Source organism: Sciurus carolinensis, assembly GCF_902686445.1.
Source record: "Sciurus carolinensis chromosome 14 unlocalized genomic scaffold, mSciCar1.2 SUPER_4_x, whole genome shotgun sequence".
Lineage (NCBI taxonomy): Eukaryota > Metazoa > Chordata > Mammalia > Rodentia > Sciuridae > Sciurus > Sciurus carolinensis.
This window is the reverse complement of record NW_025920103.1, coordinates 4,317,362-4,328,831: the sequence shown is the minus strand read 5'-3', so window position 1 is coordinate 4,328,831 and position 11,470 is coordinate 4,317,362. Positions and strand designations below refer to the sequence as shown.

The 11,470-nt window shown below is 36.2% G+C and overlaps 1 protein-coding gene across 1 annotated transcript in view; it reads left to right on the top strand.

The window, feature by feature from the left end:
* The first annotated feature begins 428 nt into the window (after positions 1–428).
* The window catches only part of LOC124973080 (ankyrin repeat, SAM and basic leucine zipper domain-containing protein 1-like), a 29,510-nt gene continuing 18,468 nt past the window's right edge, over positions 429–11,470 (top strand). The window contains 5 exon segments of the mRNA XM_047537257.1: positions 429–545; positions 908–1,007; positions 4,142–4,264; positions 6,408–6,515; positions 8,352–8,368. Coding sequence (XP_047393213.1) covers positions 429–545; positions 908–1,007; positions 4,142–4,264; positions 6,408–6,515; positions 8,352–8,368 — 465 coding nt within the window.

Below are 11,470 nucleotides of genomic sequence, written 5' to 3'. Positions count from 1 at the left end.
GTGAGTCCTTTCCCTGGGACACACAGTTAGCAGCAAGACTGGCCATGGGCGATGGAGGGGACAGTGGAGGGCCAGGAGAGCCTGGTCTTCTCAGCTCCTGCCACAACCTGGCATTCCTGCCACAAAAAATAGATCGCCAAATACTCTATAAGGAAGGCGGGAGAGTACATGAAAGGAACTAAAAGTTCCGGTCAGGAGCCTGTCAGCCTGGAGGACATGCTGGCTTGCCACCCCTCAAGCTCTCGGTTGGGTTAGTAGGAGCCTCAGAGAAGTGGGCAAGCACAGAGCCATGCGCCTGCGCGGAGGTCCCAGCATTCTCACCATGCACCTTACCGCGCCACGCTTGGTGCCAGTCTTGCGCATGCGCATTGCGCACAAGCACCAGCTATGCGCACTGCGCAGGCGCGGGGAGAGCGGCCTGGGCGCGCATGGCGGCGGACACTGCTGTTGGCCCACTCCGGGGCGTGGCGGTGGCTGGCGGAGAGGAGAGTAGCGATAGCGAGGATGACGGCTGGCAGATCGGGTACCTGGACCCGGCCTCCCAGGTAGGGCCGGGCCCTTGTGTGTACGGTTTTCGAAGGCGAGACTCCACCCAGAAACTTCTTACCTCCTTCGGGTGTTTCCCTTTTCACCAGCGTTTCTAAGTTCCACCCTTTGGAATGAAGCAAACCCCTCCTTTTTCCTTCCGTTCCCCAGATGTGATTTTCACGGGTGCACTGCTTTGGCTCTCAGGCAGCTCCTCGCTTAGGTTTGGACCTGTTCTTGCCCCTCCTTTTAGGTATGGACACTGCACAAGCTGTGCCTGTGGACCAGACCCTGACAGCTGTGTCCTCATCAGATGCCACTGTTTCCTGACCTGGGAATTGAAACACGATTAACACGGAGTTAACTTTCTGCCTTTCTTTAGAAATTAAAAAGCCCGTTGCCTACAGAAGAAAAGAATGAAACGTTTAAGAAGGCATTGACCACTGGAGATACTTCCTTAGTGGAGGAGCTCCTGGATTCTGGTGAGTGTTAGGGGTAATGTCAACTGAACACAGCCTTCTAAGTTCACAAGCACTCCTTGTTTCAAGAGGCTCGTGCTGCTTTTCTAATGAAAATGCAATCGATGTTGATATATCCATCGTTATAAATATCTTAGTTGACTTTGAGTTCTGCCTGCCTTAATTTTTTTGCCTTCACGTTGCGTGCCATGCTAACTAACTTACATCAGTTCTCACAAATCATTCAAGAGGGCTATTCAGACTAATCCTACCCCACCCTGAGTTTTCTTTTTCAGCATTTAATTTACTGTAGTTTATATTTCTCAACAACTGTTTCTAGTTGTATATGTTGTCTTTTTTTTTCTGTCCTGTATTTTTGCTTTTGGTGGGATGAGGCCTGAGCTTAGATATTATTAAAAAATGCCTTGAATATTTGTTCCAGCTTTATTGCCTATTCAGTGTAGTTTCTTAGGAAAATTACTTAAACTTTTGGAGCCTCTCTTTGTTTATGTAAAACATCAGGATTCTTTACTGGGTTCCATTTTGCTTTTCTGTTTATTAAATATTTTTTTAAATTACCTTCATATGCAAATGTAAATTGTTCACTGTAATGGTTGAAATTATGCAACAATATAACAGATATTTACCATCTAGTTATAGCTACAAAACATTCACACAAAATAGATGAGATTGTATATAGCAAAATGATTTTCTTCTGTGTTAGACATGATATATTGTTTGGTAGAAAGTAAAATCTTTTGGAAACAAATTGGATCAGTCTTTTATTACTAACTCTGCCACTTAATGGCTTTATAATCTTGACTCAGGTACAAACATTCCTAACCTTCAATTTCCTCCCTTGTAAAATGCGGATGCATTTATATAAAAGAGTTGTGGGGGAGAGAGAGAATTGAAATGAGACAATGTGTAAATTAAAGGATGTAGAACATATAAACAATATGCAAATATTTGTTGTTATTAGCAAATGAAAAACATGTTGGACTTGGTGGTCAGGTGGTGGAACTTGTGTTTCTACTCGAAGAATGAAATTGAATGAAATTTGAATAAGGAGAAAGAGGCCAGAATAACTAATATGAATGCATGTATAGTGTTTGTAGTGTTGGCTGGGAAAGAATAGGCAGAAATTTGTTTTACAAAAGAAAATTTATCCTGGGAATAGTGGGATGAGATTCAATGAAGGTGATGGAGGCTCTTGAAGAATTAGAACTTGATATAATTGATAGCATATATGGGTTTTTGAGTCTTTTGAAAGAGCCTACTGCTAAGTATTTAGTCAACCTTTTGAAATTTGATTTTAATTACAAAATATTGAAAGGTCATTAAAAAAAAACAATAACAAATACATAGGTATATAGTGGAAAGATATGTTACCTTTATGTCCCCACTCACACACCCTTACTGCTGTTTTGGGGTATTTTGTTCTACATGTGCTCATTTAAGTCTTTAAAAACTGTTTCTATTATTTTGCCTTTCAAAACCATTTTTGTTTTTGAAACATATTTCTACACCAGTCAAAGCCTTTAATTAAAAAATGAAATTGTCCCAGGTGAGGTGGCACAATTCTGTAATCCCAGGGGCTCTGGAGATGAAGCTGGAGGATCATGAGTTCAAAGCCATCCTCAGATACGTAGTAAGGCCCTAAGCAATTCAGTGAGACAATATAAAAAAGGGTCGGGAATGTGTCTCAGTGGTTAAATGGTTAAGCGCCTGGTATTTGGGAAAAAAATGAAAAGTAACAGCCATTTTTAAGTTTGAAGGTGTCTCAAGTGTTTGTTGTTTTGCTTTATACTAATATTTTTAGTTCTTCATGAAGTATTTTACATATTCAAGGAAGGTATAGAAACCCCCCCCCACAGAGTTGATTACTTTCCTACAGTTGTTGAGTATCAATCCTATGAATATCTTTATATTTTTATGGTATATCTCTATCTCCTTATAGTAAAGGTTTTACCTAAATGTAACGGATTGGGTTCATTGCCTTAGTGTATCTTTAGCCTTCTATTACATCTTTTATGCTCTTCCTCAGTCCTAAAACAGTTCAGTCTTTTTGTATATAACCAAATTTATCAATATTATTAGGGAAAATCATAATTTCAAGGATTTTTACCATTACATTATTAAGGATTTTAAGATCAACTGGTTCTTTTCCTAGTTACTATCTATCCCTGTATCACTCTGAAACTTTTTCCTACACCTAAGTCCTGATATGTCATCTGTGAAGAGAATTCTAGCTCACTACTTATTATTATTTTTCTAAGGTACAATCTGATAGTCATTTTTGATTTCTTCTTTTTTTCACTCCTCGTCAAAGTAATGTTAAATTCAGATAATCCTACCTTTGAAGTCCTTTTGTTATACACACCCCTGCCCCACCCTGCTCATGCCCTGTCTTCCTCTGCCACCTTCTCTCCCTCCCATCCTCCTTTCTCTCCCTCTCCTTCTCTCTCTCTCTCTCTCTCTCTCTCTCTCTCTCTCTCTCTCTCTCTCTCTCTGTCTTTTCCCTGCCCTTAGTTTGATGTTCATAAATTGGACTCCCTGCATCCTGCCCCATTCTCAGCAGTGATATATCTGTGTTGTCTTTATAATACAGATAAAATGATGTTAATCCCTGGATCACAAAGTATAGTTTATATTTCATAACAGGGCTTTCATAATCTAACCTAAACCTATCTTTTTAGCTTCATGTTTTATCTGGTCACCCATGGGTAAGTTTTGTGTTGAAGAGAAAGTTAGGATATCTTAGGGAAATATGTGGTATTTGCAATCTTAGATATGGCTCAAGTGAATACTCTAATTTAAAAGACATATTCCCTCTCTGAATTCTATCCCAACTCCCCTAAGAGAAGGAAGTGGCATAGAAAATCCTATTATAAACTATTTTATATTTATATTGACAAAGTCAGATCAAGTCTAAGAACATAGCACATATAGTGAAACTTAAGTTAGCAAGTTCATCAGTCACAATATTACTATTTTTCTAAGACCATTATTACCAAAGAAACCTCTTATAGAATAAACTATATTTTGTATGTCTCTATGCGTATATATGTTACACACAGTATTGTGAGTGTTTTTATTGTTGTTGTTGTTTTGTTTTTGATGGTGGGACTTTTTAAAGCTTGTTTTTATGTTGACAGGCATTAGTGTGCATTCCAACTTTCGATATGGATGGACCCCTCTGATGTATGCTGCTAGCGTTGCCAGTGTAGAGATGGTTCGGCTCCTTTTGGACAGAGGTGCTAATGCAAGCTTTGATAAGGGTAAGATGTTTGAGAAAACTTAACTGGTTATGTCTGCTGTGATTCTTTTAAACTCAAACAGCAGTAAGGCAAGGAGAAAAAAGTTAAAGCAGTTTGGAAAATAACCTATTAGTTGAATTGTATAAATAATCTGCACAATCAAATTAGAAGCCTAATTAAAAAAACTCCTTGCACAAAGGTAGATTCTAGATATGTTTTCTTTATAGCATATAGTTATGTGCTTGTAACTTCTATAGTAGATTTGGCAATTTTTAAAGAATAAATACGTTGAAAAAAATCAAAAGTCTGAAATTGTAAACTCAACTTTGAATTATATCACACAAAGTGTTTCAAAAGAAGTTTATTTAATATGTTTATTTCTGTTTTTATTAGTAAATGATTTCCACTCAATAGTACTTTGAATGTTCTTAAAGAACAAAAGTATATATTTTCAAATCCAGTTTGTTATATTGATTTAGCAAATCACTTTTTTTTTGTAGTCCTGGCAATTAAAGCCAGAGTGCTCTACCACTAAGCTACATCCTCGATCCTTTATATTGTTTTATTTTGTGACAGAGTGTCACCTAGGTTCCAAGGCTGGCCTCAAACTTGAGATCCTCTTGTCTCAACCTGCAAGTCACTGGGATTATACACATGTGTACCTGGTTTAACTTGTTTTTAATAGGTAGTTGAATTCACTTCATGATTAAGATATAGGTGTTATTTTATAGTTAACTTTCACATTTCTTTTTTTGTATGTACATTAGGAACTTGTAATACCCTCCCTGTTTTTTTAATATTTTCAAAAATTTCTCTTAGTTTCACATTTAAGAAGGTTTTTCATTTTGTTAAGAATGTCATTCAATGAAATCTTTATTTAAGAATGGCATTTTTGAAAGGATAGAAAATATTCTGCTCAAAAACTACTTTTTCTGCTTCTCCTTGTAATTGGAGAAATACTTACAGTTTTAAAACACTTCATATTTTTCTTAGAATGTACACATAAATGTTTTTATGTGTCTTTGATAGCACAAGTCAGGTAAAGAGGGTAGGTATTAATTTCATACTTATAATTTAGATCTAATGAGATATTATGATATCACTGAACTCAGTTTTTTAGTCACAGAGCTGGGAGTAGAATTTTATGCTCTGTAGTGAATCACTAATATAAACTATGGCTATAGTGACCTTTTGAATATCTGGATTCTTAATTGAGAAATTGCTTTTGCTTTTTTTCTGTCTACCCTCTTCCCCATTGATACCATATGAACTAAGGGAAGAATAGTTTCCAGGAACAGGGTGAGTTTAGAGAGATTAAGTAGAACAGGACTGAAAAGGAAACAATGAATGTGGCCATTGTATCAGTTTCATTAGGGAGGATATAAGATAGATTTCAAGTGCTGTCAGATGGGTGAGAAGTACAGAAGTGAAAGCATAGAGTACAGCTCATTTTCCAATCATAAGTTGAACAAGGAAAATTTTAATCTACCAAAAACTGTTCGTATTCAGGCAATGTAGCAGAGTCATGTGCTTCACCACTTCATTGTCTTGAGGAAAGGAAATAAGGGAAGTAAGTTAAGAAGTGCATTTTACATACAATATGAAGAGGAAAGGGATCCATCCCTGATCTCATGTTTTGGAGACTTAATCTTATGAGTGATATTTCAGGAGATTTTGTAGAATTCTAGAGTGCAAAACATATATACAATATTTTAAAGGTAAGGAAGTCAATTAGATATGTTTGGAATAATGACATGTTAACTAACTCAGGCTGACTCCTTACTCCCTGGAGAGTGAGCAAGATCAAGGCCTCAAAGGCAGTTTCAAAAGTTAATGACGATAAATTGGACCACCATTAGGGATTGGTTAACAACAGTTCCGTGAACGTGATCAGCTCAGGCTTGCTAGCCTTCACCCTACATAAAAGCTGTGTGACTTCCTCAGTAAACGAGTTCCTGCTGTGACTGGTCTCCCTGAGGGGTCTGATTGTCCTCTGAGGGCTGGGTGCAGGTGGTCAGTTGGCACTACCTTTCCCGGTCTGGCCTTGTTGGGGAGTGCCCCCTTCCCTTGCTGCTTGCTGGTTGAGAAGAGCAAGGGGGCTAAAGACCCCAACATAGATATACTTTCTAAAATACAAGGATTTTTTCTTGCTTGGTTATTGTAGCTAAGCAGACTGTTTTGATGACTGCGTGTTCTGCTTGTGGCTCTGAAGAACAGATCTTGAAGTGTGTAGAGCTGCTGCTTTCAAGAAACGCTGATCCAAATGTAACTTGTAGGTAAGAGTCTTACTGTTGGTTCAACATGTTGAAGATACTTTTGTCATCCTGCTAAACACTTCATAATATGAATTTTTAAAAATCATAAACAATGTTTGTTTACTTGGCCAAATACTTGATGGATGAAATTAGGTCATAAGTTCCTAGTTCCAATTATATATATGTACCAAGAGAAATTGACCTTTCAACTTTTACTTTTAAGAGGAATATTATAGACATTTGGACAGAAAAGGAAAAGAGTACATCAAACAAAGATTTTCTGTGAATACACTCAAAAGAATATGATGATCAAACTATAGAAGTAAAACCTATTAAGTACTTTCTCTGTGTAACAAGTTTTACACAAATATTATGAGAACATATTCGAAGGTTTCTATTTGTCTAAGACTTTAGCAATTAATTATATATAGAAAACAACAAATGTATCTTGCATCTGTTAAAATATCTATAACAATAAAAATGAATACTTCATATGTCTTTAGACAATTTCCAGATGAAAATGATTTTGTTCTAACTGGAATAATTTCAAGGGTGGTCTGTTCTGCTGCCCAGGGACCATTTGGCAACTTCTAAAAGGATTTTTGATTGTCACACCTTTAAGACATTATTAGCATTTAGTGGATTAGGCCAAAGGGGCTGTTTAATCTTCTATAGTGTGTGGGACAGTCCTCTAAAGAATAGGAAACCCAAAATGATGAAGTTGAGAAATCCCGATTTAGTATGAAAAAGGCCAAGACTTATACGGTAGACAATCAATATTTAAACAAATAAAGATTAAAAATAACCGAAAAAAATTCTATCTACATATTGTTAGCCCATCAATTCACAGGAATTTTAATTCTGTCATTTATGATATCCCTAATGAGGTGTAACTTTTGAATCCAGTTACACCTTAAAATCGGGGCATGTACTTCAGGACACTAACTGAATTACACTTCCAGATGTGTTGTGATTTTGATTTATATATTTTGAAGTAGCATAAGATAAGACGTGCCTCTCTGGGTTCAATGGAAAATTAGTTTTAATTGATGTACCTCAGTTTTTAAAATTTCTTTTACTACTTCTCCAAGATATTATAGGTAGTCAAGTCTTTACCGTCTCACTCACTTACCATCTTCTAAATCTGAATGTGAAGTTAAGCAAGCCATTAACATAGGTATTAGACTATTTTTCCTCTCAAGAAGTATATGGCATCTTTCAGATACATAGGATATATCTGGAAACAGATTTCATTTGAATTAAAATAACATGATTAGTATCTAATGATAAAATCTATAAAGCAATCATACTGTAAGGCAATTTTAAAGCTGAAAAGCCAATAAAAACTAGTGAATTTGAAGCAGCACAAGATTTAGACTGGTATGTAATCAAATAAAATACATAATTTTACAGCATCATTAAAGAAATCAGTCTGATTAATTAACAGATATGAGAAATAACTTCAGAAATAAACTTTCAGCTACTTTGTCTTCTTTAATGTTCAAAGCTTGAAACAATACAGTTACTGAATTGTGTTTTATTCATAGTCCTGAAAAGAAAATACCTCATGGCAAATAGTGATTTTTAACCTGCATATTTTATGAGGATAGCATTAAGTGAATATAGAGTGGGGTAGGGATAACATACATCAATGTGAAAGGGGAAAAAAAATCTCAGGGCTCAAGAATACAGTGAAATTGGGGGAATTATATAGACAAATTATATTATTCCTAAGTTTCATGTAAAATGTGCCAAAAGATGCATTAGGGAACCACTATTCAGATTTCAAGGAGACAAACTCATCTTTAGATGAGTTTCCTTTCATTCTGTTGATATTCCCTTCTGTTGAGCAGCTCTTCTGCTGAGAAAAGTAACCTTTCAAGAAAAATAGCACAAGTGAAGAGTTTGCCATACAGCTTGTAGTTTTCATGATAGCTGCATGGCCACATACTTACTTGTTGCAAAAGACATTGAACACTAACATTTTTAAACTAAAATGAGACCCATAGTCTTTTCTCATAAAGTGAAAGTAATAGCAATCTTAGTAGTCAATCTCTAAACTAGGGACTGAAGTTTCAGTTCTGATATGTAAAAGTAGCATGGAAGCTACTCATTCTGTGGAGAAAGTTCAAAAGACAAGGTCTTAGTTTGTAGATAAAATGGGGAAAATAAAAGAAAAGGATTTACTTGTATTTGGAACAAAAGAAGTTTGTAGATTTTACAGTGAAAATGAATTACTTGATTCAAATCATTTGGTTCCATTTTTACTAAAAGCCAGTAAATAGAACAATTAGAAAAATTAAAATTAATTAAGAGGAAGCTGTTGAATTTCCTGTACTTAAATTAATTAGAAATCTTTCTGAAATGGTACTGAGAAAATTCTGTAATAGTTTTCAAAATTGTGTATAACTTAAATACATGAAATACATATTATTCAGTTAGAACAGTTTTGAATAATGCATTTAGTTTTGTAACTCACACCTAATTTGTTATTAAGTTCACCAATTGAATCAATAATTTGAGTTATTTTATTAATTTCTAGAACTTGTTAAAATTTTGGTATCACTTTATAACTCATTATTCTCTGAAAACATTTTTAAGCATTAGTTTAAAATTTCTTTAGCTAGACTGGGTGGTACGCATCTGTAATCCCAGCAGCTCAGTAGTCTGAGGCAGGAGGATCACTTCAAAGTCAGCCTCAGCAATGGCAAGGTACTAAGCAACTCAGTGAGACCTTGTCTTTAAATAAAACACAAACTAGGACTGGGATGAGACTCAGTGGTGGAGTTACCTTCATTCAATTACCTAGTAACCCCCCAATTTTTCTTTTTTTTTTACTTTTTTTTAATTTTTTTTATTTTTTATTTTTTTACATTTACATAGGGTAATGATGTTTATTTTATTTTTCCCCTCCCCCCCACCCCTCCCAACCCTCCCACCCCTCTTTTCCCTCTACACAGTCCTTCTTTCCTTCATTCTTACCGCTCTCCTTAGCCTAACTCTAAACCTAACCCTAAACCTAATGCTAGTCCCTCCCACCCCCCATTATATGTCCTCATCCGCTTATCAGCGAGATCATTCGTCCTTTAGTTTTTTGAGATTGGCTTATCTCACTTAGCATGATATTCTCCAATTTCGACCATTTGCCTAGAAATGCCATAATTTTATCATTCTTCATTGCGGAGTAATATTCCATTGTATAAATATGCCACAGTTTCTTTATCCATTCATCAACTGAAGGGCATCTAGGTTGGTTCCACAATCTGGCTATGGTGAATTGAGCAGCAATGAACATTGATGTGGCTGTATCTCTGTAGTATGCTGATTTTAAGTCCTTTGGGTATAGGCCAAGGAGTGGGATAGCTGGGTCAAATGGTGTTTCCATTCCAAGCTTTCTGAGGAATCTCCACACTGCTTTCCAGAGTGGCTGCACTAATTTGCAACCCCACCAGCAATGTATGAGTGTTCCTTTTTCACCACATCCTCGCCAACACCTATTGTTGCTTGTGTTCTTGATAATCGCCATTCTAATTGGGGTGAGATGAAATCTTAGGGTAGTTTTGATTTGCATTTCCCTTATTACTAGGGATGTTGAATTTTTTTCATATATCTGTTGATTACTTGTACATCTTCTTCTGTGAAGTGCCTGTTCATTTCCTTAGCCCATTTGTTGATTGGATTATTTGTATTCTTCATGTAGAGTTTTTTGAGTTCTTTATAGATTCTGGAAATTAGCGCTCTATCTGAGGTATGGTTGGCAAAGATATTCTCCCACTCTGTAGGCTCTCTCTTCACATTTCTGATAGTTTCCTTTGCTGAGAGAAAGCTTTTAAGTTTGAATCTATCCCAGTTGTTGATTCTTGCTTTTATTTCTTGTGCTATGGGAGTCCTGTTAAGGAAGTCTGATCCTAAGCCAACAAGTTGAAGATTTGGACCTACTTTTTCTTCTATAAGATGCAGGGTCTCTGGTCTGATTCCGAGGTCCTTGATCCATTTTGAGTTGAGTTTTGTGTAGGGTGAAAGATAGGGGTTTAATTTCATTCTATTGCATATGGTTTTCCAGTTTTCCCAGCACCATTTGTTGAAGAGGCTATCTTTTCTCCATTGCATATTGTTGGAACCTTTGTCTAGTATGAGAAAATTGTATTTATTTGGGTTTGTGTCCATGTCCTCTATTCTGTACCATTGATCTACCTGTCTATTTTGGTACCAATACCATGCCGCTTTTGTTACTATTGCTTTGTAGTAGAGTTGAAGATCTGGTATTGCAATACCCCCTGCTTCGCTCTTGCTACTGAGGATTGCTTTAGCTATTCTATGTTTTTTATTCTTCCAGATGAATTTCATAATTGCTTGCTCTATTTCTGCAAGGGACATCATTGGGATTTTAATTGGAATTGCATTGAATCTGTATAGCACTTTAGATAGTATAGCCATTTTGACGATATTAATTCTGCCTATCCAGGAACATGGGAGATCTTTCCATCTTCTAAGGTTTTCTTGAATTTCTTTCTTTAGTGTTCTGTAGTTCTCATTGTAGAGGTCTTTCACCTCTTTTGTGAGATTGATTCCCAAGTATTTTATTTTTTTCGATGCTATTGTGAATGGGGTAGTTTTCCTAATTTCTCTTTCTGAAGATTCATCACTTATGTATAAAAATGCATTGGATTTATGAGCATTGATCTTGTAACCTGCTACTTTACTGAATTCACTTATGAGTTCTAAAAGTTTTCTGGTGGAATTTCCAGGTTCCTCTAAATATATAATCATGTCATCAGCGAACAGGGATAGTTTGAGTTCTTCTTTTCCTATTCGTATCCCTTTAATTTCTTTGGTTTGTCTGATTGCTCTGGCTAGAGTCTCAAGGACGATGTTGAATAGAATTGGTGAAAGAGGGCATCCCTGCCTTGTTCCAGTTTTTAGGGGGAACGCTTTCAGTTTTTCACCATTTAGAATGATATTAGCCATGGGC